Consider the following 26,566-nt stretch of genomic DNA (forward strand, 5'->3'; position numbering starts at 1 on the left):
GCACATGGTCAATAGGGGTTAATAATAATTGGGGCAGAAAGAGTTCAGGGAACAGAATAACTAATGAACATGCTGTCTGTAGCATTTTAGCCCAGAATATTCCTTTTGTAGAACAGAGCAATTCCACAATTCCCTTATGCTGAAACTTAATAATGTAACAAAAGTTGCATTCAGGACAGTCTTCTGAAGATACATGAAATACTAAAGAATATCTATGCATTTTGGTTCCAGTGATGCGAAAAGTCCAAAATCAGTCAAAGCACAATAAATCACCTTGAAAATAAGAAAAAAAATCAGATAGTACACGTATATTTTCTGAGGGGAAAGTGAAAAGGTATGTTTGCCCGTGAAAAAATTCCAAACACTCAAAACTGATTACAAAGGGTGCTACAATGATTTTCCATGGTGGCTGTTTGAGTCCTAGGGTCACTATGATGTGATGCTGTGGTTAGCACAAGGTTTGGGGCTGGGCCTCTTTCTTCTGTCTTGTGTCACAATTTTCCAGTGGTTTTTCTTATGAACAGTCGTGTCAAAATATGCATCACTAAAGGAGGCTGTGCTATCCTGAAATTTGATTACTAATGTTTTGGCTAAGGACCATGTCTGATATATTTTGTGATGTTGTTTCTATGTGGAACTATGTAGTGTATTCAGATGGGCCTGATATGCTTACTGACTCGTAGCTTTGTAATATCTTTGACTAAGTCACATGGATTATGGTCCTGGGTTGGGGAAACTGCATGTAATACTATGCAGCCAGGGTTGTTGAGGTGGCCATTCTGGGAGCTGCATGGGACACGCTATTTTATGACATACAGTATATCTTTGTGCAGCTCTGTATATGCTATCCATGAAGTTGGTTATGTTATCAGACCTGCCCTGGAGAAAGTATGATGTTGCACAGTCTTCAGTCTAGCCCCATTGGCCCACCATGGGGAAGGAGGGACAGTCCTCCAGGGTATAGGTGGCTGGTTGCTTGGTGTAACAGAGCAAGAGGTGAGGCCCATGACAGTCTGAGTCATTATGGGAAAAAACCAAATACCATGAGTGACAGCAGATGAAGTACGGGGAATGCCAACATCAACAGCTATGACTGTTGACTTTATTCAGAAATCTCTCTCTGTAATGACCTTTCTTATTTCTTGTGTACTCATGAACTCACAAAATGATGTCCTGTATGCAGAGCAGTTCAACCCCAGCACAAGACTGGCTTTTTCTAAAACTAATCGATTATGAATCCACAGATCCATGATATTCAATGTGGCATCTTCACTCTTTGTCAGCAGTTTCCCTCCTCTGTCAACTGCAAATTTTCTGAGCTGTTGCAGAGAACAATCTGTGTGTGTGCGTGTGGTAGTAAAGGCCAAAATTATGATGAATGCAGAAATACCCTTACTTTCCACAGGACACCAAGTTATCCCCCCCAAAAAACCCCAAAACAACCAAAGACACAATAAAACACAGGGATTTCACACAAGTTGTGTAATCTACTTGGTGTCTTATCTTTTGACAAGCAAGCTTACTTCTGCATCTCAGCTTCTTCCTTGGTAGAGTCTGAGATGGACAAATGAACGTCTGTGTGGATTATAACAGTTTCAGATTAGTTCAGGATCTCAGGACACCATGACACTCAGGAAATGCTTCCAAATAATTTACAGCTGACATCATAGATGTCACTAAGAAGGTGGCATATGAAGCACTAAACTAATGCTTCCAGTGATGGAAGTTGTGAGGGCTGATGGAAGTAGAAAACAGATTTCCTTGACTTCACGAAATAATTCCAGATAATGACAAAACTGCTCAGTGTATGTCTGGTTGGATGATATGGTAAATTTTTCTTTAGCCATTCATATAGTATTTCCTGAATACTGATTGGAAACAGTCAGTACTGCTGCAAGTCTAAGGTTTGCTTTCCTCCCTTCATCTATGGAGCAATTTTAAATCCATGTGTTAACTAAGGCAGATAATCTGTGGGGGAATAAAGTAGGAAAGCAAACCCATAATGAAAATGATTGTTAGTTTTCATGCCAGTAAGAGGTTTTTATTTCTGCATGAAAAAATTGTGGATGATGCAATATTTGTGGAATGAGTTACACTTGTACTGTGATGGGTACAAGTAAAGACCTGGTTTGGATATCCATATTAACTTTGGTGCCTCTCTGGGAGTCAGTCACAGGCAGAAGGCAGGCACAGGAGGCAGTCTCTACAAAGCATGTGTCTAAAAGGACAGCTCATGTATCTTAACAGACTCCAACAGTGCTGGGGTGTAAAGCAGGAAATTGCTGTATTAAAGAAAACAACCAGGGAAATATGTCGAGAACAAACTTACAGGCAAAGCTGAGTCTTCTTTTTTGAACCTCTGATTTTTTGGCCACTCTTGGGTTTTTGGAAGGACTGTAATGGATTCTGAGAAAGAGACCTCATAAGAGAGCTCTTCTGTTACGGATGGGCTGCCTTTATCTAGTCCGCAGTCTAGACAGCTATTAGCTGAAAATAAGGGAAATAATATATGAATGCTGAATATATGCTTGCATTTAGTACAGAGACATTAAAAAATTAAACCAAGATGACAAAAGTCTTGAGACAGTAATAAAGGAAGTGCTTCAAAGAGGAGTTTCAGTGCAAACCACAGCATGTTCCTGTTTTGTCTGGAGGAAATAACCCCTTAGAAATAAAATCCCTATTTTCAATTTAGATTATTTAACTTGTTGCTTTCTGTGAGAAAGATAGTCAAGCTGGAACTTCCTGTTTATCAGGAATTGCAAAGTTTTTGTACTCTGTCCTTGTCTACCCAAGCCAGCAAACTGTGGTAGCACTTGTCTAATGAACAATTAAAAATTAAAGGTCTTGACAGAAAAATGCTGTTGACACAGTTTCTTAGGTTACTTATAATCATAAGACATTGTGCATATATTTTATGTGGTCACAGACATACATTTCTCAATGTTGACAGTTTTGTTGTATAGCACCGAAACAGGACACAATGTACAATATTCCAGTTTGAAAAACACTGTATCTACTGGCATTTATGGTAGATACTGTGAACTGACTTACTGCTCTTTAGTTACCTCCTGAAATTAGTGGATGCCAGAGGAAAATTTCTGAAATCAGTACAATCAAGTTCAGTAATATGCTATTGTCATGGAATCCAAAGTGTGATAACATACATGAGTTCCAGTGTTGCCAACTTTCACGACAGATCTCTCATATCTCAGGTCAATTTTTATTTTCCCTTAAGGTCCAACTCCTAGACTCACCTAACTGGAATATAATCATAAATTTAACTGAAAGTGAAGTAAAATTTCATCACCCAGGACTGCAGGAAAGAATTTACTAACATGACCCAAATGTGTTCAAAAGCCATGGAAATCAGAAAGTGAATTAAAAAACATTACATATTTTATAAACCTGTGCATGTCCCATGTTTTTTGAATCACTGCATTAATAGATACAAGGATTTAAATATTTTTTGCAACACCCTTTGTTTTGCAAGTCTGATATGAAAAAAGCTAAGTGTGTTATTGAGTGGCTTCCAGTTTTTGAACTGTGGATTTAGATTTCATCTAATAGCCAAGCCATTTAAGATGTTTTCCATCTCTTTTCCCCCTTGGACCTGGGACCACAGACTGTCTACAGTAGCCCTGGGAATTTGGTTCCCCATCTGTTGCAGTACAACTGCTTGAAGAGCAGAACTATCAGGAGAGCAGCTTTTGCCACCAAGCAAAATGCCTGTGGCACTATACCCAGAGGTAAACATCCAAGGGACTAGTTTAGTAACTTGGGAATTAATATTAATTTAGTTAAGCCCCGAACAATGTGGATGGGAAAAGCATTCAAAATAAAAGATGGACTTTCTCATGGAAGGCTACTGACAGTTATCCAGACACTAAGTAGAGTAGAGCTATTGTTTTCATAAGCAGTGCCAGTCACTGTCAGGACAAAGCATTTAAGGGGTAACACCATTAGTGGATCAGAATAATAGGGCAGAACCACAAAAATGATCCATTTCTAATACTGCAGTTTCTGCAGTAGTATTAACAACACTAGTCGTTAATAGGAAACTTTGGGTCCTGCATGACAATAAGCTGACAATGATTTTAAGGAAATATATGCAGCACTGCTTCAACATGAAAGAAGGGACTAACCCCTGAACCACAAAAGGGTCTGTCTATCATTTTTCCAGGAGAAAGTGAATACTGGTTACATGTTGTCATACTCACAGGTAACTGATTTCCAAACTGCCTTCTGCCCAGGGAGCTGGATACCGTTAGAAGGAACTGGTGGCACTGGAACTGTCTCAAATGTGAGCTGATAAGCAAGGAAAAATGATCAGACTACAGTGAAGGTAAAAGTCGATGGACAAAAACTACTACAGTTCAAGCAACAGTGTATAATTCCCAGCTTACACTGTTTTGAAAAGATAGAACAATCTGTTGTGATTCTCAAGAGTATATTTTTCATAGCCAAGACTGAGAATTAATTTTGCTCATCCTGTATAGATTTGGATCATGTTGAGGTCAGTAATATTAAAGCTTGCTGTACCTAATGAGTCCTGTCCTATATAATGACTGAAATTAGCTAAGCAAATTGCTGTACAGAACTATGCTAAGAAAAAAGTCCTCGCAGAACTGTAATTCATCCTGCTTTTAATCATTTTGGCCACAAATCTTTTTGAAGAATCTTTGGCACATGTTGAATATCTGCTGTTCCCAGGCATCTGTCTTCTTTGGTGTCTCTTGCAATTTAGGCACCAGCAAGTTATTAATGGGCAGATGTCCTCCCACATACTAACATTTTTATCGGTGGACTGCAAAAAACGTTTTGAAGGAACGAAGAAATTTTCTGTAGTAAAATTAATTTCTTTCCACTCCAAAAGTCATTCTGCACTGCAGAGAAAGAGCTTAGTAGCCCAGGGGGTGACTTTTAAGCAGTGTCACCTCTTATTGGCAGTGGAATTTAGGCTTTGTTCTCAGCAGTTCTGTGACTCATAAAAGACAAATTCGAGTGTTTCTGTGTACATGGGGCAGTAGCAGCTCATCTATGTGTTCATGGGTAAAAAAACCAAAACTACAAATCAAGGTCATGAATTAAAGAAATAGTCTGAAGATTACTCTGTGAAAATGACTACAATATTCCAAACCTTTCTCATATTTTTTTTCTGCTGTCTTCTGCATCCTTGTGGGAGTCCTTGGAGCCTCCGCCTTTCTCAAACCTGCTGCCTCACCCTCTTTGAACCTAATGGAGCAGCTCCAGTTTTCTAACTGAACCTGCATCTGAGAGACCCCATGAGCCCTCAATACCCGCTCTTTAAATTGCTTTTTAAATTGCTAAATCGGTTGTTTATCAACAACCAGCAATGCCTCAGGGCAGAAATTCTGTCTTCCCCATTTGTAGCCAACACACAGGAGCAACATTCAGGCTGCTAAAAACTGTCATATATTTAAAAGACAGGCAGCTCTTCAAATTGGAAGCCTGAAATAATGTTGCAGTTGTTTTATTCTGCCTTATCCTCTGAGCTATTTGGGTAACAAAGTCAAATGTAACATGAACAAAATCTCTCCTGAGAGACTCCATTCAATAGCCTGCTAACTTGAGAGCAAACAGGATTTAAGTCACACGAACTTCCTTTGCCAGAAGACTGTAAGGACTACCGATTTTTTGAAAAGGAGAACTATAGGGTGCTTTTATGATAAAATCCCACAACATTTACATAAAAAGCTTCAGGACATTAAAAATACTATAAATTTCAGGTGGGAGTATGGAAGTGGAGGAGATGGTTAGACCTGTCTCACCAGTTTGGGAAAATCAACCATAAAAGTACTTATGCTTCTGCTTAAGTTCCAGATGGAGAAATTAATGGTAAACATTAGCAACTCCCTCATTTACTTTCAATGCTCAGAATGTCTGACCCTTCTAACAGTTTTCAGAATAGATTTACAATGAGTCAAGTTTATTAAGGAAAAAAATACTTCCAGTCTTGTTACAAGGGTGAATTCAATAGCAAAGCACCTGCAGTAACCCACTTCCATAAAGCACAACAGAGCCAGCAGAAAGGAGCAGACAACACACCTCTGCTTCACACCCATCAGGGCTTGCAACAGCCTGTGGGCTGCTCTAGCTTCTGGCAATTATAGAATAATGTGGACCACGCACAGTATCAAGGGTAGCTAAAATGTCATATTCTCAGTCTCTTTTCCAAGCCTCCACAGTGAGAGTGTACAAAGAAGCCAAATCTATGTCCCTTTTGTGAAAATGTCTTCCTTCCCCCCCCATTTTACTTTTTTAAAATCTTAAGATAATATGATAAAAAGAAAGGGAAGACTGGGAATAAAACCTTTTTAATACATGAATTTTAAAGATCCAGATTATTTCTGTAGTATAAAAGAAGAATAAAAAACTGTGGAAGATCTTAATGAATGTGAAAGACCAAGAGTCAAATTGTGTCCTTAACTAAACTGGAACAGCTTTATTCATCTGGCTGGGGCTCCAGCTAAGGTGAAGCTTCTCATACCCTGATTTCTGTCTGAAAGCGATTCATTAGACATATTAAAAATGAACCCACTGTTTACTGCCACAATGTACACAGGAATTTCCAACTGGGAGAGGAAATCAGAAGAGCAAGGAGAAGCTAGAGAGGAGGTTGACAGTTCTTTAGTAGCTACCCTCATTGTAGAAGATGTAAAACCAAATCATTGCAGCACCTAAGCAACCAAATTCTATTGTCAGCCCTGTAGCTAAGGGAAATAAAGGCAGAGGAGGATAACCTTATAGTTCTGGTCAGGACATAATTTGCCAATGCTTTGAATATATTCATATTTCCAAGCACTGTCATTACAAACACCTTTTCATGCAAATAGGTCTGGGTTAGTGATTTCTCCTTAATCAGGACATGATTTTCTCAGGCATTGCTGAAGTAAAATGCTTCTAAAAACTCTTAAGGAGTTTCACAAGGCATAGAGCTGGGCTGTTAAGGAGCATGATGCACTTCCTCCCTCCAATAACAAAATCCATGTGTGTGTGTGTCCATTTGTATTCTGCTGATTTTTCTAGGCTTTGAGCACTAGCAATGTCAATGGCTTCTGATGGAAGCAGCAGGGTACCAGCAGTAAGAAAAATCAGGCCACAGTGATTAATAAACCATCCAATTTAAAACTCGGTATTGTGGCTGTCAGTCGAGGCTCCTGGCTGTAGACCTGTCTGAAGCAGAGCAAAAGCACCTCAGCTGGGACAGGCTGCTCTTCCAAGGCATGGCTCTTGCAAGGGTGATGTACCACAGGGGCAGCATTTTGCCCCCAGGGATCATGGCACCTTTCCAGGATAGGCAACAGAAGAAAAAAATCCAAACAAAACGAGGAATGGCTGCATTTCCTTTTATTTGAGTCCACTTTGTCTGTTGAGGGAACAGTCCTGCCCTGAGGGGATGGACCTCAAGGCAGGATGACTGAAAAAGCACCCTCTGCTCTGTGTTGGCTCCCGCAGAGGCAGGCCACCAGGTAGTAGTAGTAGCAAAACATGTAGCAGGGAGGCTTTTTTTTTTTTTTTTCAGAACAGAGACAAAAAACTAGGGCAAATCTTTCTTTTCCCCCACTCCAGATGACAACTATTTACGCCTCTTTAGTGATCCCCTAAATCTCATCTCAGGTGACCTTACTAAGCTAATCACCTTTTATCTCATCATTAGCCACAGAAGACAGTAAACCATTCTGTAACCCATCCCTCTAGGCTCTTGCAATTCTTAGGTCATTGGGAAGAAGGTGTAAATCCATCCTCCTAATGGGGAGGATTATAGAGTTATGTGAAACAATTAGAGCTGTTTTGCTATTTGCACCATGATTACTTCTTCCTTCCCAACAGAAAGGCAGGATGGGAAAGCAAAACTTCATGTCATTTCAAGCAGTCTCCTTACCAGCCTCTCTTCAGCAGCTATGCTGAAAAGATTTGCCCCTTCCCGTCTCCTGTCGCTCTTTTCTTTTTGCTGGGTTGTTTTTAATGCGGATCTCTTTCCTAAGCTGATTCATCACAAAGATTCACCGCCAGCCGTGGTGCCGTGCCCAAAGAGGCAGCAGAGCGCGAGGGACTGCTGATACCCCCTAACAAAGACTGCTCGGGAAACCCTTAGGTCAGGAACACAAGCTCCTCTGAAGTGTGTTTATCCCTGAAGAGCTGATAATTAGCACAAAGTTCCTAAATCCCATAATAAGCAGCAGAGATAGGAGCAATGGTCAATAGGAAAACCAAAAGGGTGCTGGGAACCTTGCAGGCTTTTAGAAATACAATCTTTCACAGTCCATTGGAGGGAAGTGATGGTGTGTTCTGCAGTTGTATTTGTGCATCTGTGTTTAACATTTAGTTAAGCACCTGCCTAACTGCATATTTTTGTGGGAAGAAAAATTTGAAGACTTAATTATTTATTTGATTCTATCTTTTAGACTTTAAAAATGCAGAAGTAGTAAGTGAACTGAATTTCAGAGGAAGTAAAAAAGTGATTTGAAAGGCAATTGGCTCTGAAGATACAAATTCCTCTAGCAACTGAGAAACTTCAGAAAGTGAGAAAGTAGAAAATAAGCAGGTCAAAAATAAATCAATAATGTGCCTATCTGAGAGAACGGGTACAACATTTATTTTTCTGATTGAATTTTATTAGGAAACTTTAGTTTTTTTAAACACCTTAAGGTTTACAAAGACTTGAGTCAGGAGAAGTGTGCTAATCTAATTAGAAGAACCATCAGCTTTTTAACGTTCATGCAAACATGCTTTTTTATTTCTCACGAAAGAAAGTCTGACCACAAGAAACTACCGGATACTTCTGGATGTATTTGTGGGATATCCGTAAGAGGTTCAAAAGAAACCAGATACTTAAATTCGGAGACAAATAAGTTAACTTTCTGCCCATTATATCTTTTTGATTTTATCATAACTATGAAGCTAAAATTTTGTATCCCAATTTTTTTTTGTTTTAAATACTCCAGGAAGCCAAGCCTTGAGGAGAAGATAGGACAAACAGAAAAGGACAAAGAAAAATCATAATGAAAAAGAGTTTCTTGGAGTTTTGTGATGGCAAAAACTTTAATATTAATTTCAAAGGTGAGACCGTGAGCTTATTGGTGACTCCCATTTAAGGTATCATGAGTGACAAAGGTAAAATCATGCATGTTGCTTTGAGCATTGAACTAAATTCACACAGTTTACTGCATTCAACAGAGTCAAAACATGTAGTGCTAGGAATTGGTTCATTTAGGGCTATCCTCAGGGAAAAGCAGAAGAAACCACCAGAGGTAACATTCATTTCTGAAGCCATGAAGCAAATGAACAGTTAATAGATTTTCATTTGCTACATAAGTGAAATGTAACTGCCAGTGTACCAGTTGCAATCATGCTGGCAGGTGTTTAATTGCTTATGCATATTTGAACCCCAGTTGCTTCATTAGAGAAGTTTTACTTCACCACTGAGACTGCTGAGTAAATAGCAAGTGTCCCCAGAAGCCGTCAAAAATTTGAATAGCTGCCAAGAGTAACTCACCAATTTCCAAAAAATAAAGGAGTAAATGTTAGTCTTGGTAGGAGATTGCAGGAGGAAGACTGGTAAAAGATACAACATTATGTTACAAGTTAGTTGCAAAACTGCGTACCATCTATTGTGTTTGGTGCCTTCCTTTCTTCTCAAAACATAGCATATAGAGTATTAAAAGTCTGATTTTAGGGTCAGGAGCTGCCACTGGCTGGCTGTACATTGTCAGCAGAAAAAGGTTCCTGTCTGGCAGAAACTTTGGTGAGCTACTTGCAAATTGCATAAAAATTAAGATCAAAGGGATACTTACAGAAGAGTCATTCGTGCCAAAGATGTCTCGCACATCCCGGACTGTGTGCTTGTTCTTCTTCCTCAGGGTCTGAGTGTAGGTGTTGTACCTCTTCTGTACGGCAGCAGCTTGAGTTCTGGTCAGAGTGGACAGCAGAGCTTGGCCATCCTCCTCTTCAGCTCCAGAGATCAACGTAGATAAACCTACATCTTGCAGCCATTCTGCCTCCAGTTCCCCTTCTGTGAAGGAAGAGTGTGTTACCAGGCCTGGCAAGGAAGGGCGAGGGGGCTGAAGGAAAGGAGATGGCATGACGGACTGCTGCCATAGCCTTTACCTTGACAAGACTCCAATTCCAACCTTTTCTAGGCCAGAAGTGCAAGTAAAGATGGTTTTGTCAACATGCTCTCCACTTCCAGTTTGTCAGTGTCTGCATAGGAGAGGCTTACAAGAACAGAAGAGGCATTTCTAACCTGTGCATCAGCATAGGCGTGTGAAAAAGGCAACAGAGTAGCAAGCCTGACACAGCAAGGTCCTTAAAAGCTAACGCCTAATGCAAGAGCACAAATCTCCTCAGTTACCACTTATGCCATGCTTACCATTTTTAGCATGCTCTACTGGATAAAGACATTTGGCTGATGGAATTTAAATTGGTATTCGAATTCAAATAAACAAAAATACTGAAGACGTATACAACAGAATAATGTATTTGCACACTAACAATGGAATTTGAGATGTCAGAGGGCCAGCTGGTGGTCAGACTCCTAGTGAAGAAGCCACACTAAGAGAAGGGTGATGTCCACCCAGTCCAGCAGATTGTTTTGAACAAGATGATTAAGAACCAGAGCTGCTCACTAAAGAACAAGGTTCAGGAAGGGGTAGGTATCAAAGAGGTCAGGTAGGGGTGGAATATGCAAAAATAGCCATCCTTGCATGCTAGGTGTCATCCTAATTTCTGATAATGAAAGACTCACTAGCACTGTACACCCCAGCATTTCTTGGTATTTTAATTAGTGACTAATATCTTGAATCTTGTTTCTCAGCTGGTTCAACACTGTAACTGGTTCCATAGTGAGATTAGGCACTGTGTGAAAAATTGTTTTCTATCCTGGCTCTATTGGGGGAAGCTTCTGGCATCTTTTCACAGAGCCACACTTGCAGTCCCCCCGCTACCAAAACCTGTCCAGGCAAAGCCAAGGCAGGTTTTCAGCTTGCTACTTGTTACATTAAATTAATATGCCTTGCAATTATTGGACTACCAGAAGCTCCCAGTCTGCCTTCTCTGAATCATTTAGTGATTTTAAATTTTGCTGTCATTGCTTTTTTATTTGTCTGCTTTTTAAAGTAAATAGTCACAGTCTTTTAAAATCTCTCATCACATAGGAGATTTTTGAGGTCCTTCATTTCAGTTTTGGGAGCAATCCTAGCTCAGCAGTATGCTGCTTGAGACAGGACACTAATTTCATTACGGCTCTAACTGAAGAAGAGGTACTACAAATAAACATGTCAAACAGGAAATGGATTAATTTGCAGCATGTTCTATAAAACAACTAGTCAATGCACTTATTGTTCTTGTCCCAGTGCTGGTCTTAATGGCAGGTTGGTATTTCCACTCTCCCTTTATTGCCTCTTCTTGACATCAGAATGCAGGCTGATTGATGGACACCAGTTTGCTGCACTTTGGCAGCTAGATACACAAAAGAGAAAATTACAGGACTGGGCTGTAGGGACAAGCAAAAGCATCTTATGCATGTGCCATCACTGACTTCATTGTTAACTGCCCTGCCTCTTTACAAAACTCTACAAAAATAGCTGCTTCTAAAACCCTTGCTCTGTGTTAGCCAGGGGTGTGACCAGCCCTGTATGCTGTGAAACAGCTTCTCTGCTCTCATCCTTTCTGTATCCACAGACAGGAGTACAGTGTTCCCTTCCCATCTTTGTAAGTTTCGAACTTCCCTCCTCACTCTTCTTTCTAAGAAGGTCTCTTCTCATTCTTCTGTGCTGCTGTTGGAGCCACATCTGTCCATGTTTCAGTTTTTTAATTATATTAATTTTAGCTTTTGTCTTGACATATTCTTTCCAAGTATTGAGTTTTTAATCAAACTCGTTTTTCATGATGCTATGAAAAATAGTAAGGCAGACATGAAATTCTGCCTGTTTACCACTTGTTTTCTCTGGCTTTTGGCCTCTTCCTGTTTCAACCACTCACAAACAATAGACTAAGAAATAGCAACAGCAATCAGAGGAATAAAACTATCAAAGAGAAGAAATTTATGCATTAAAAAAACTTCAAAATCTTATGTCACATAGGTTTTAAACATAGGTTAAAAACCCCTCACGTTGTTTTACAAATCTTATTTTGACAGTTAGCTACTTATACTGCAGGGTCTTGATACTGTGCTCCACCAGAAGATAAACAGATAATTGAGACAGTAATTATCTTTTTCTCACAGAGATTGCTAGGAAAGAGGTGTGCCTTGCTTTGAATTTCAGATATAACCTGAAATAACTCACAGATATAATCTTAAACAATGCACAGCATCTCAGCCTTGAAACATGAAGTTATAAAGCAGCTCAGTACATCATAGACATCTTAAATACCACATGTCTTCCTCCTCCCCTACATTTTCACATTTTCACCCCTTGTGTCACTTGTTATAATCTTCTGTTCTTTTTTGATTGTATTTACTAACATCAGCAGAGTAAGTGTGCTGTTGTCTGTCCCTTGCATGTGTTGTCTGGCAAACCACACTGTGGTTTTGACAGTATCAGTGGTGCCTGGCTGCTATCACCCTTTGGCCTTCTTTTTAAGGATCTTGCATCTCTTCCTCTCAAAGACATCTCAAAAGGGCAACGAATATTTGTTTCTATTTTGCCCCAAGGGTTTTCACATTGATTTGGCAAGGAGAATTATCCTATTAGGACCTTAATAGAACTTCCAAGATTTATAATCCCAAACTGAATATATTCCTGATCTTAATAACTAGGACAAACATTGCCTGGTTGTGTGTGAGTGTATGCAATATATATATATATATGTTTAAAACAACAAAATGAAGGTAAATGAAGTGTAGAGATGTGCTGCACTTTGACTTGCAGTCTCATTTTTAATTAATGTCAGAGGGGAAAAAATCAGTGCAATGTAATGAGGTGTAATCAGACAAAGGGTAACATAGGACTGCAGCAGAGTTTGGGCTGTTGTGAAGATTTAGTTCAGCAGTAATGAAAGTGATGGAAAACTTTCTGGAAAATGAGGTTCTGTACTGACTTTCCCTACTAACTTACACAGCTTGGTAACTCACAGATTTGTGACATTCTCCTGATGGTGCAGACAAGTCAGAGATGCCTGTCAGTTCATGCTGAATGAAGGAGAGACACCAATAGGTTCACAACCTCTTTCTAAGGTCTCCAAGTTAAAGAGTATGATCAGACAAGAATTTTCCCAATAAGGAACAGATGAGTGCAGTTTAGATTTAAGCTGATCGACCATAACCCTCATAGCAGACCAAGATTTCTGGTGAACCCGTCTTCTCCCTTGGCTTCCAAGAGAGCCCTACTGGGAACTACTGAGTGGGAGGTGTTTCCAATGGGAACAGTACGTGGTTGGAGTTAGATACCTCTGTATAAGTTACTTACCATGACTGATTACATATTTGTTTGATTAATAATGTAGTACTTTTCCCCCCTTTTCACCATTCTTCCTGGGAGCAGAATTAATGACATCCCATTGCGTGTCAAAGTAAAAAAAACCTCATCACCACTTGTGTTAATAATTGCAAGGAAAGAACACACCATTGCTTCAAAATCTATCCCTAGATCAGTAATTACCAGACTAGTAGCCATAAGCCACAAGATGTTCTCCAGAAAGAGTTATCAGTGGGTCATGACCTCAGAAGAAATTCTTTTTCATCCTATAGTAACACCTGGTATTTTGTGTTGCACAATATAATGCATTTGTAAATGGGGTCAAAACCGGAAAAAAATGTGAACTGTTGTTCTACATGTTATCAAATCTAACACAAAGCTGTATTGCAACAAGCCAGCACAGACTATTATGTATTTTTCCAAATACAGTACAAAACAAGAGAGAGGAAAAGGTTAAGATAACAGAATGAGGTAGTAATACCTTCAGGATATGTTGCATAAGTGATGAATGAATTTGGTCAAGTGGGGAGTCTGAACAATGTAGGCACCCATATATTCAGACCTACCTCTGAACTAAACTCTAAACTCTTCTTGAATTATATCTAAATTGGGTAATCTCATAGAAACAGGCAGTTATCAAATTCCTGATAGCACTAAACAATATCTAACCAAAAAATTCTTCAAGACTTTAATAACTTCTGCATCATATCCAACCAAAAGCCAGAAAATTTAAAATTCCAGCATACTAAATGAATTATTAACAAAATAAATTTAACAAAATAAATTGTTTCACTTTAATTGTTTTGCTTTAGTCTATTTAATGCTGGAGATTTAGCTTTCATTGAGTGCCTCTCCTTTACGAATTACACCGTATCTGTTCTCCTGAAGCACAAAGTCAATGCAAAAAAACCTTACTTCAGAAGTTAATTACCAGCTCCAGTTATAAACCAGAGTGAATTATTGCTTCTTTCCAGTGATTGACTGTGATGTTCAGAAGCAGAGCTACAGTGACCCAGCCTAGTACTTTTGCTCATACTGAGTGACACGAGAAAGGAGATCAGGGCATGACTCTTTAGTGAGAAGGCAAAGCCAAGGCATAAGGAAGAAGTGATGTTTGTGTGCTCACCATCAGCAGGTTTGAACTCCAAGACTGTTGCTTCTTCAGATCCATCTTCTCTGCTCTCCTTGATGCTCTCCACTTCACACCAAAAGTCCTCCATGGAAGTGCTGTCCATGGAGGCCTGCGAATTGGAGCGACTGAATGTAGGAGGAGGAGCTGACTCATTTGAAAGCATCCTGTTAATTCTTCGACAACGAGAGAGGGACTTTCTGAAGAGACAGTAATACAAATAAAATTACCTTTCTATCATGGAGCAGGCAACTAGGGCTTCACCTGTGACTGTAGCAGGGAGGAAGGAACAAGATTTCAGAGACTAAGTAAACAGTTCTAGTAATTGTAGTGAACTCTGTTGCTCAGAACAATTATGGCTAGACATTTATTTTGCATCTAATAATTTATCTATTTAATGTTTAGTGTTTCTCACTCAAGAGAGAGATGCAGGAGACGAAATTTCTATTTGTAATACTGATATCCATCTAATGACACACTGGAAAACTATTTTACCTTTTTTATACCTCAGTTTCTCTTTCTATCCCTTCTTGTTTTGCTGGCTGGCTGAAATTTTTCAGTGAAAACTCTGGGGAAAAATAATGAGACTTAGGAACCCTGAAAAATTTTATAAACTTATACTGGCTCCAGAAAACAATTTAAAACTTGAAATACTTTAATTCAGAGAAATCATTACCTTTTATTTGAAAAGATTTAAAAAAAAATTTAAAAAAGATTTAAAAAGATTTTTTTTCTTAAATTAAGCTAAAATAGAAAAAAATTTAACAAAATTTGTCTTTGAATTGAAATAGTATATTCTGGGTCAGACAGAAGGCTTTGATCACAGGTTCAAAAAATTATGATTCACTAAAAATCAAGTTTAAACCTAAGATTCAATACAGTGATTGAATTAAAACAAAGTTTGTTCCTTACTCTTTTGTTCTGATCTTTTCCCACTGTAAGTACTTGCAGCTGAAGACAGTTATATAAGTTAATTCAAAATTTAATACAACATCCACCATGAAAGTCTCATCTGACTTTGCTCTTTTACATTATTATGGCTGCAATACTGTAAACAACTTTTGTAAGTATAATTGTAGTAGATACAGTAATCAGTAATAATAACCACAACAGTATTTGTACAAAAGAGTTAGGAGGTAACACAATTATGGCAGAGAGCTAGACTACAGGAATTAATGGAAAGTTCTGTCATAAGGTCTTCTGGCCTTCACTTATCTGAATTAATTCAAATGTAGTTTCCCTTTCTCTTCCTTTTCTGCATTCTCCTTCCCTTTCTCCATTCTGCCAACACGCCTTTGTTTAAAAACACAGGTAACACTTTTACTCCACTAAAAAAAAAAAGAAAGATTTCCTTTTCAGTATTTCCCTCTGTGTCAAAGTTTTGATAATGGATGTATAAAGAATATGTTATTTAATAAAGCTGACCAAGCATGCTTTTTCCTCTTTGTGCTGCTGCCTCTGCTTCATCCTTCCTTGCCAGTGAAGGGCTAGCTGCTTTCTTGGGGCTCCTGCAGCATCCTTGCTCTATCTGAGGGGCTCCTTCTGGGCTAGGTCTGAGCCCCAGGTTAGGGAGCTGTGGTAGAAACAACGGAGCACATCAAATTCAGCTTTGGATGTGATCAGGCTTTATAAAAGTTAAAGCTCAGGCCTTTGCCTTTTTCTGAACACATGCAGCTGTTATATGGATGATTCAGTTGCCAAAACTACCCATGTTCTCTTGGAGAGCTGCTGAGAAGCAAAGCTTTGTGATGGGTGACAACACTGCAGGAGAAAATGTGCTATGGGGCTGTGGAGACATGTACTCCAGGCAGAGAAGTGCTATCTTCACTGTTTTTCTCCTTTTTCCCCCTTATAAACAGAAAATGATTGTTTACTTTAAAACACAGTGGTGAAACTGTTACTGTTTTAATTAGAACAAGCCACAGTCACCAAATCTGAGAGGAATTTGTGACACAACTGTGGTTAAAGCTATTTGAGTGTTTTCCACATAGCTTTCCCTCTGGGGAGACGTGTTTCAGTCGGCTTTTGTTTGCAAAGCCTCAGATGACTAGGGTACCTGATAAATTATAATCACTGGGATTATGTATTCTGGATGTGTCAGCCTCTGGTTTCTTATGGGTTTCCCTTTCTTTTGTGGATTCAACTGTCTCTCTTCCCTGCGTCAGCAAGTAAGAAAAAAAAGCATGTCTCACTATGACCTAAGTATCACGAGTTAATACTGTATCAAGCATCCCCAAGCAGAGGTTTTAACCAGCAGAAGCACAACCCCTGAGAAGCAGCCAGAAAACCCCATCTCTTCAGCTGGGAGCTGGCAGGGGGATGGGGGAAACAGCTACCACTGACCAACTACTTGCTGCTGTGAAAAGCTGAGTTCTTTTGTTTAAAAGGTGATAGTGAACACAAATAAGGAAAAAGGCAAAACTTCCTGGCACTCTAATGGCGTTTGGGGCCCCTGTTCTCTGGACATTGTGAGAGCAGAGGAGACAGCCTGGGCCGGTGCCTATCCTCCTGCCGCAGACTGCCCCTCACCAGCCTCCGCTTCAGCTCAGGGCTCTGCCTGAAACCCCCACACTGCTGCCCACTGAGAAATTCATGTCCCTACTTAACATAAACCTTTGTGAAAAATAAGTTCCTACATGTGCTATACAGCACAGCCCATAGATCTCAAGCCAGCAATTGCAGTACGGAACACTCTCACCAGTCTGGAATCAAACATGTGCTAGGAGGAGAAAAGGGCAGCTCTGATAGCATCATTGGATCCCATAATTTAATCATGGTCAGAGAATTTAAACATTTCCTGCCCTTCCAGTGTGAATCTTGACCATGACCCTGCTCCTTGGGCCCCGACTCCATCACCACTTCAGCTGGCTCGAACTAAGGCTTTTTATTTCACCATATTAGGAAGAAAGAGGCTTGGTGGGTTGCTGCTTTTCTCCCCACAGCGAGTATGCTTATTTTGTAATACTACCACACCAAAAAGCTAAATGCAAAACAGACCATGTAGCATGGCAACAACTGCTGTGGCAACCAGCTTTACCAAATACGTCTAAGGTTCCTGGGTAATTAATGAGCATTTACAACAATATTAAAGTACAGAGTTTATTTGGAAAATCAGCTGAACAAAGTCTCCTGAGAACTTCATCTATGAGGCTTGTTATCTCAACCTGGATTAAATCAAGCTGTGTAAAATTTCTGTAATGAGAAAGGTTAGGCAGAGGTGCTTAATCCTTATTGGTAAACATCTGAAGCTTGCTTCCAGGTGGTCTGGTACAAACTTTCTTCAATTATTGTCAGTCTGCCTATTAAAAGCTCATGTGTTTGAAAGACCTCCAGCTGCTGTTTTGACCCATATACCTGTGACTCTTGTTCTGGAGGAAGTGGTCTTGCCTTTATGTGATAATGGCAGTTGTCTCCCATTTCCTCCAGCCAAAGATGGTCAAAACAGTTTCAGGAAAAAAAAATCCTACTGAGGAAGCAAAGCATATTCTTCACTGCTTTTAATTAATTCTTGAAGGACACTAAATGCCCACTGACTCAGCAATCAGCCTGCCTCTCAGAAATAGTTCAAGCCCAGGCTGCCTGTTAACTGGGAACTCTCGCAGCAGAAAACCTCTGTTCCTGACACCTTTTTCACCTTCAACCTATTCTGTCTCATTTGCTCTTTTTTTTCCTCAGTGTCTGTACAGAAGTTTAGAACAATAAAAAGTTTTCACTAAGCTGATTCTGTTGCTCCTATAGAAAAGCTGAAAACTAGTCCTGTTAAGTAAGCAGCAATCAAAAAGCTCGTGCTCAGTTTCTTTTGTTCACACACATGGGTAGTGGTGAGCTAATCTAACACTGACTAAATTAAACACAGGAGGGATCTCAGATCCTGGCTTACTAGATGGAAAGAGCTGGGAGAGAAGTATGAATCTAAAAGCACTGAGGAACAATTATAGCAACTCCACTGAACGAGCTGAAATTGTTTTCAGGGTGGAATAAAAAAAAAAAAGGAGAAAGGGTTAAAGAGTGCCAGTAAGGAGAAATATGATGATATAATTTAGAAAGCTTTCTGCGGAAAGATTTTTGCAAGGAAGTAGGGTATTTCCATGGGCACAAGGAGACTGATTCAACTATGTGTGACTGGTTTTGGTCTGGTGTACGTTTAGAATTCTGATGAAATGCAACAGCAAAGCAGGCCTACTGACCCTAAATTTTATCTTCCATATGTAGTGCAGAAGTGTGCTGTTCAGGATCTGATACCACACATTGATTTCAGGATAGCCAAGCCAGATCCAATAAGCTATTCTTATCCTATCTCCAAAGTAAAAGTCTGTCAAACCACATGAAGAGCTGGCTCAGTGACACCTAATGATTGCTCACAGGCTCAGTAATGATAAAGCCAGGCTTCTGCTTTGAGTTCAATTAAGTAATGGATAGTAAAGAATCCATAAAACAAATAGGAGCAATAAAGTCATCTTGTAGTTAAAACCAGCACTTAATCCTTGTTTACAGAGAGAGACAGGACATCTTACTTTTGTGGGCTGTTATACTTCATTTAATTTGGTGGGTCCTGAACCTGCTTCACCACAATTAATCACGTTTATAGGAATGAGGAAGATGAAGGAAGCATTATAGGATGAAAATCCACCTTTTCACATTGCAATCATTCTGGCAATATAAATGCTCAGCTCTTCTCAAATGTAAAAAAGAGGATGGTAGGTTGCACTGACAAGGAAATAACATTTATTCTTCTTTTTTAAGAATTGTTCTGAATTGTTAGGAAGCAGTCACGTACCGTTATTTATCTTCCTTTTAAATAAAATGTATACAAATTCCAGGCAGAGTCCAGCAATGGGAAATAGTATTTTTGTGCACAGTTCACTGCACAGTTCACCCTTGCCCCAAATCTCTCACCTTCTTGTTCCTTCCTGGAGACCCTATATTGTTTGCTGTCTGCTTATTTCCTTCTCTCCATGCTCGGTGGCTTCTGATCACAGAGAGGGGTATGTATCAGACAACATTTAACCCCCTAATCCATCTATACACTTCTGTTTCTGATTATCTCGCAAATGTTAGGCAAGTTGTATACAGTAGACCCTAAAGTTTCCCAGTCCTTTCTCTAACATCTAGCATAGCAAATATTTAAACTATCAAGCTCACTGATTTCACAGAGCTGTCACTCAGCCCCCCTTGTAATGGAGAATTTGAGTGAGAGGCAGAATAGGATTTTATTTCATTATTAATTTTCTCATCCTGTAGCCCAGCAGAATTCTGAAAACATATGAATCTCATTGCTCTTTGTTACAAAGCTCTGTTTGAAAATAAACTATCGTCTTATTGTATCACTTAGACTTGAAACCACAAGAATTCTGTATTTTGCCTGTCTTTGTATTCTACAAAATATTCTTCAAAATATCATTCTGTCAACTTTAATTTTACTTCAGATTCTGCATCTGGGAAAGGTCAACTCTGGATGTACGTATAGTCTAGGGAACGAGATGTTGGAGAGCAGTGCCACAGAAAAGGGATCTGGGGGTCCTGGTCGATGGCAAGTTGAATATGAGTCAGCAGTGCCCTGACAGCCAGGAGGGCCAACCCTGTCCTGGGGGTTATCAGGTAAAGCATCACCAGCCGGTCGAGGGAGGGGATTGTCCTGCTCTGCTCTGCACTGGTGCAGCCTCACCTCAAGCCCTGTGTGCAATTTTGGGTGCTGCAGTTTAAGAAAGATAAGAAGCTCCTTGAAAGCATCCAAAGTAGGACTACAAAGATGGTGAAGGATCTGGAGGGGAATCCTCCAGAATACAAGAAGTGAGTGAGATTGCTTGGTGTTTTCAGCCTGGAGGAGACTAAAGGGAGACCTCATAGCAGTTGACAGCTTCCTCACCAGGGGCAGGCACTGATCTCTTCTCTGGTGACCAGTAGAAGGACCTGAGGGAATGGCATAAAGCTGTGTCAGGGGAGGTTCAGGTTGGATATTAGGAAAAGGTTTTTCACCCAGAGGGAGGTTGGGCACTGGAACAGGCTCCCCAGGGAAATGGTCACAGCACCAAACCTGCCAGAGTTCACAAAGTGTTTGGACAAGACTCTCAGGCACATGTGTGATTCTTGGGGCTGCCCTGTGCAGGGCCAGGTGTCGGACTTCAGTGATCCTTGTGGGTCCCTTCCAACTCAGCATGTTCTATGATTCAATGATTCCATGATTTTTGGGACCCAAAGGAGTTGTCTAATGAGTCTTAAGATTTAAAAGATTTAAAAGAGAAACGACTTGTAGGATTTACAGGAATTAAAAATTTAATTTATTTAATTATACTTTGTCTGCAATTCATCGAGGTACTAACAGAAGTTATGAGATTCAACTGTAGAGTCTGCATGGCAGGTTACCTGTCAACATTTAAAAATGTGTTTCACCTTGGGTTCTTCAGCTGTCTCATATGTAACTTTTTTGTAAATGTTAGGGAAGTCCTCTGCTGTAACAAAGGCCACATTGTGACCCGCTCTGTGGCTGATCATGGAGATTGCAGAAGAATCTCTCTCTGTTTGTGCATTTTGATGTGAGGGCTCTCACAATCAGACCCTTTGAGCTAAGGGAGTGCAGGGAATATCTAGGTATTGCCTGCTGGCAACAGTGACCTTTGGGGACATAACCCAGACCTCTCCTCCACACTGGCAATCACATCACTTCAGTGCTAGCCTGATGCAACAGAGACAGTGCACTACATGGCTGCAGTGTGTCTGTCAAAATCTGAAAGGGACTCTATTCCATCTTCTTTCTCCTAACAAGGCTGTTCCTAAAGGGCAGAAGGGATTCACAAACGATTAACACTAACAAGAGTATGTTCTGTTAACCATTTTTTTTTCAAGTGAATTGAAAAGAATTCTTTTCATATATATTAAGAGGAAGCAGTATAAGCCAGTTTTCAATGTTGAAGACTTAAGAACATGAGCAGATCATGGTAGAATATGTTAGATGTAATTTTCAGTGTGTATGGGTAAGATAAGAAACATCTGGACAAGGCCTACAGCAGGCAAAAGCTGGTTGTAAGCAGCCAGTTTAAACATCTTACACATTTCCAACACATTTTTATTGTTAGAGGTGACAAATTCTTTTGTTGTGTTGATGCTTAAGTCCAATTGTTTTTATATGAAAAAAAAAATCCATGCATCCACGTTGGCCCTGTATTTGGGCAGGCCAAATTTTCCAGCAGGAAACACAGGCACATGAGCCACGTACTTTGGGCTTAGAAAATCCTGTTCTTCCAGAAAATGGTTGATCTATTGTGCCTCTACAGTATAAATGTACAGTACAAATGTACAGTACAATGACTTGTGCCTGAGCATTGAACCCAATGGATGTCACACTTTATCAGCTAGAGCTGATGAAAGCCTCCAGGAGCACCAGGTTCACTGTGCATGCACTGTACAATGTATCCACTTCTGTTCAGTAGATGCCTCCAAAAATTCCATCTGGCACTCACTCAGACAGATTCTAGTTAGCTTAGCACCCCAAAATTTAAGGCAAACCCTTCAAATTCCACCTGGACCAAATCTGAAAACAAGATGTATGGCAGCCCTGGATTTACTACTGCAACATTACCAGTCCTTGGCATGGATTACTCAGTCAAGCCACACAGTAAACATGAAGCTGACACATCTTGTTCTGCAGTTTGGTGCAAGCAGTGACCCAGCATCTTACCCGAAGTAGGAATCAAAGATGAAGTAGAGTCACATGAATGAAAAAGAGAGGAGGAAGCACAAATGCATTACATTGTCTAAACTCTAGTTCTGCACAAAGTGTGATGCTGTTCACTGCTCAGGCACTTGGTTCCTCCTCAGAGAGCTATCTGTAGCAGTGAGGAAGCTCTCACAAAACGCAATGGAAAAGCTGTGATTCTTTTTTGCTTCCTACTGCTCTGGTAGTGTCACTTGTAAGGTAAGCAACAGCCCTGTAAGCACTCTCTGGGGACAGCACAGTCTCAAGTCAACCGAAGTACATGAGGCCACTAAGCATGCACATGTGTGTGACAGCAAGGAGGTTAGAAGGAGGAGGAGAGTAATGTGCAGACTAATCCAGAATCTTCTTTCACAATAAAATTGATAAATCTCTGCAAGCAACTCACATTTAGCCAGATTCATTATTTATAACACAACAGGATACAGTTAAAACGGCAGGAAATGCACAGGTTCAAGAGCTCTAATGAGGCTTAAATCATTCATCAAGCAAAGAAGCAAACCAACTAAACCCCACAGAGGATATAACCTGGATAGTGTTAAAAGAGTTTTGGCTCCAAAAGCACAAATTAGATTTTTTAAAGAAAAATAAATATTAAAATACTCAGCAGGTACAATGAAACACTGAAACATAAGGGGTCAAACCTTCTACAGCTTTCAGTACATCTTATAACATTGCCTGGATTTATGTGGCAAACATACAAGAATACATATATTTTTAATTTAGATCATTGTAAAGGAGCTATCCTTTCAACCAGCATGATTATTATCACTAAGAAACTCACAAAATTTGTGGGACATTCTCTCTCTGAAACACTTCAAAAGCCAAATTTAGTCATTTTGGTTGAATTAAGGTAATAATATTAAGAACTGAACTATACTGTTTACTGGAAGGCAACTAAATACATTTCAAGGGTAAATATTTTAAGGTCTTGATATAAACAATGTAGGGAGGCAGATAAATCTAGAGAGGGAACATGGAAGCTAAACAGGAGCTTGAAATCATGCAATATGTCTTTGAAGTTTTCTTGGTGCTTAGTTTTAAGTGAAGTCCAGTTGTTACTTTCTTCCTTCCTATAACTAATGCATGCTTTTAAGTAAATGTCACCACTCCACCCATTACACTTTTTTTTCAAAGGCTTCAGGACCTAAGCAAACAAGCACTACTTATTTTTGTGAGTTACTGCGTTTTCCTTTAGATGTGTTTTAACTGTATTGAAAGCCATGTCTGACCTACAAAGTGTCAATATGTAAACTCTAATGTATTCTTTTACATTTTTGTCATGAATGGTATTGGTTACCATACAATTAATGAGAAAATGTTTTGAACGTTGTGCTTAACAGTGTTTACAAGACCGGACTGAAGTAACATAAAACAACACACTGAGCTTTTAAAGCTAAGAAAATACAACCTTTAAAGCTACTTTATTGAAAAAAATGCATATGCAATGAAGATACTCTTGAATCTTTTGACAGAGTGAGGAGCAACTTTATGCTGCCATTATAAAAATCCTGGATCAGATTCTCAGATAGTAATAAACTGTTACAACCCCGCTGGCTTAATTTATCCCTTATGTTTAAATTCAGAACATCCCTCTTTGTGGTACTTCTAATGTTGAAGATATTACAAATTACAAAATTTTCATGAGCAAATGTACACCATATAAATTTTTCTCAGCAGCTCTGGGTTCCTGTCTGGCAATTCTGAACTCTCAGTTTGTATTTTTCATCCTGTATTGTACTTTGTGGTATACTGAATCAGTCAGAAGGAATGAAAAATTTGCTGGAAAGTTCTGCAGCCAAATAAAAATCGAGATGTGAGCATAATTCTATTTTTTACCACTCAAGTACATTGGTAAAGATTGTATGAGTTACTCTGGAAAGAGTCCCACATTTGCTGAATAGGCTGTTCTTTTGTTAATGAAACTGCTTAAAAAGCAGTGTAGATAAAGAATGTGAATGAATAAAGAAATGTAGATGGATCCTGGAGAATATCTCAAAGCACTATGCTGAAGAAAAATGGTTACACAGTCAGGAAACTGATGGAAAGTACATCAACAGGGAAACTCTTGTCAATGTCCTGAACAATCTGTGACTATTCTTGATGACTTGAAGCAACGTGGAGCCTCATCTCTAACTCTTGTCTCCCTTTCCGTCCCTCTGTCTGCAGCTGTCTCTGAACCCCACTTCTTTCCCTTCCTTTTCCATTTTCCAGAAATCAGGTGCTGGATGAGAGATTCACGTAAGGATGGAGCAAGCAGGGAAGTTGAGAAGGGCTCTCTACGCAGGGAGGAGGTGATACCATTGCAGCACAGGGGGACCAAACACAAACACACAAGGCACAGGATGGGAATTGCAGGTGGTGGATGCATTCCCACATGCTTATCCAACAGCATTTGACTGTCATATATCCTTATCAAAAGAAGTCACACATCAGCCCCTCTTTCCATTCAGTTCTAAATATTTATAAAAAGCTCAGTCAAAGCAACCAAGGCACTTTACGTTCTAAAAAAATTTATGAATAAAAAATCCCTAACAGCCAGGTAATATTAACAGAAGTAAATCCTCTTGGCTCTGCTGAGCCAGTGGAAGTTTTGCTAATGTGGCGCACATTTTACCTTCAAGCTTTAAAAGGAAACCGTATCAGAATAGGTTTTTGACCTACACTTTTTCTTGGAACAATGAATGACCAATTTCTTCCGAATTCACTCATGTTTTTTCAGTCAAAATTTCAGGCTGTTTCAGTCACTTTAAAATTAAATTGCAGTATATTATTTGATAACCTCTCCCATTCAGGACATAAGTAAGCATATAAGCATAACTGTGTAAGCATAAAGCTAAATTTAAATCAAAACCTGGTAGAAGACTCCTACTGGAGATTGGTCAAGACATTTTTCATTTATAATGTAAGTACAGAAACGTGTTGGCAAGAACCGCTTGAGTTGCCAGATGAGTCTAGTAGCATTACCAGTGCTATGAAAGGTCATGGTGAGATGATGGCAGATGTCACAATAAGAAATGACAGAACAGAGGTGAAAATGAAGAGTGGAGGCTAAAATATGGCGGAGACAAACAGACAGGGAACACCAAGTAGAAGATCACAGAGCAGAAATTCCCATTTTCAGAGGAAACAATGGACCACAAAATCAGATTCAGTTTATTATATTCTCAGGTCTTCAACAGAAGAATGAAGAGGTCAAGCAAAAACAACAACAATGCATTTTCTTCTACATTGGCTATATCGTTCCAATCTATGGAGTATAAAAGGTTTTCTGTGATCTTAAAATGATTTCTAAGCTTATGTTAAAGAGATAGACAGAACATCTTCATGAGAATTGTGAATGCAACACCCTAGTTTTTAAGTGGTATTTTTCTAATTTCTGTTCAAACGTTTATACTATGTGCCTGTGAAAAACATGACCTTTCTATGTAAGAAGTTAAATGAATCAGTGATGCTTCCAAACCACTTGGACTCCAGTGAGAGTTGGAACTGTTGGACTAAGCTACACTTCCCCACAATACCCATTAAAAAGACAAATGTCATAATAAGAAAAATCACTTTTTAAATGGTAAAACTAGTCCATGATGCACAACAGCTTTCTGTTTTCTTTGAATTTTTTTTTCTTTCCTGCTTATATGATTTTTGAGGTTTATCTCAAATATTTCATTCATGAGCACTCTGAGGGAAGCTGCAGTGTGCCAGGTATTTCAAAGCTAGGTTTTCAAACATACTGCAGCTCCTGAAGGTCTTAGAGCTCTTACAGCTACAGAGACCACTAATATTTACAAAGCACAGTGCCTTTGTCTTCATTACCTCAGTGATGTGAGTAATTCTGAATCCCACAAGTAGGCCTGCTGAAGTCAGCCAAATGACTCCCGTGCATAGAGTTTGAATGTTTAACTTTCTTAATATTGATGCTAGAGGAGTTAGATATAGCTCTTGGAAATCTCTGAGGAAAATGAGCTCTTGTTGTATGGAAGACTGTAAGACTCCAAAGACATAGAGAGACAATATTATCTTTTCTTGAAGCATCTTAACATAGGCACAAAATGCCTGTTCATGTTCTCCTGGGAAGCAGAAACCTTAGATGGCCCAGAACTACACTGGAAAGCTTCTCAGCACCTTTCGTGCTGTATTGCAAGAAGGGATTACTCTTAGTTATTTTGACATTTACTGGTTTGTTCTGGCTTTTTGTAAGCTCTTCCGAGTTGTCTTCGGACAATGGAAAGAGAACTTTGGACAATTACCTGTTTAAGCTCTGTTGAGTTCTTCCCCGTCAATCACAGT

General features: G+C 39.5%; 1 protein-coding gene across 2 annotated transcripts in view; it reads right to left on the reverse strand.

Annotated features, from left to right (window-relative positions):
* ARHGAP28 (Rho GTPase activating protein 28) overlaps window positions 1-26,566 on the reverse strand; it is a 76,802-nt gene that overhangs the window by 20,373 nt on the left and 29,863 nt on the right. For both annotated transcript variants that reach the window (XM_051773465.1, XM_051773456.1), the window contains exons 2-5: window positions 14,566-14,768; window positions 9,819-10,036; window positions 4,221-4,308; window positions 2,330-2,487 (exon numbers count right to left, since the gene is read on the reverse strand). In XM_051773465.1, coding sequence (XP_051629425.1) covers window positions 2,330-2,487; window positions 4,221-4,308; window positions 9,819-10,036; window positions 14,566-14,734 — 633 coding nt within the window. In that variant the 5' untranslated portion in view covers window positions 14,735-14,768. The remainder of the gene's footprint in view (window positions 1-2,329; window positions 2,488-4,220; window positions 4,309-9,818; window positions 10,037-14,565; window positions 14,769-26,566) is intronic.

The sequence above is a fragment of the Manacus candei genome, unplaced genomic scaffold, assembly GCF_025592945.1.
Source record: "Manacus candei isolate 608988 ecotype Guabito, Panama unplaced genomic scaffold, ASM2559294v1 h1tg000008l, whole genome shotgun sequence".
In the NCBI taxonomy this organism is placed as follows: Eukaryota; Metazoa; Chordata; class Aves; order Passeriformes; family Pipridae; genus Manacus; species Manacus candei.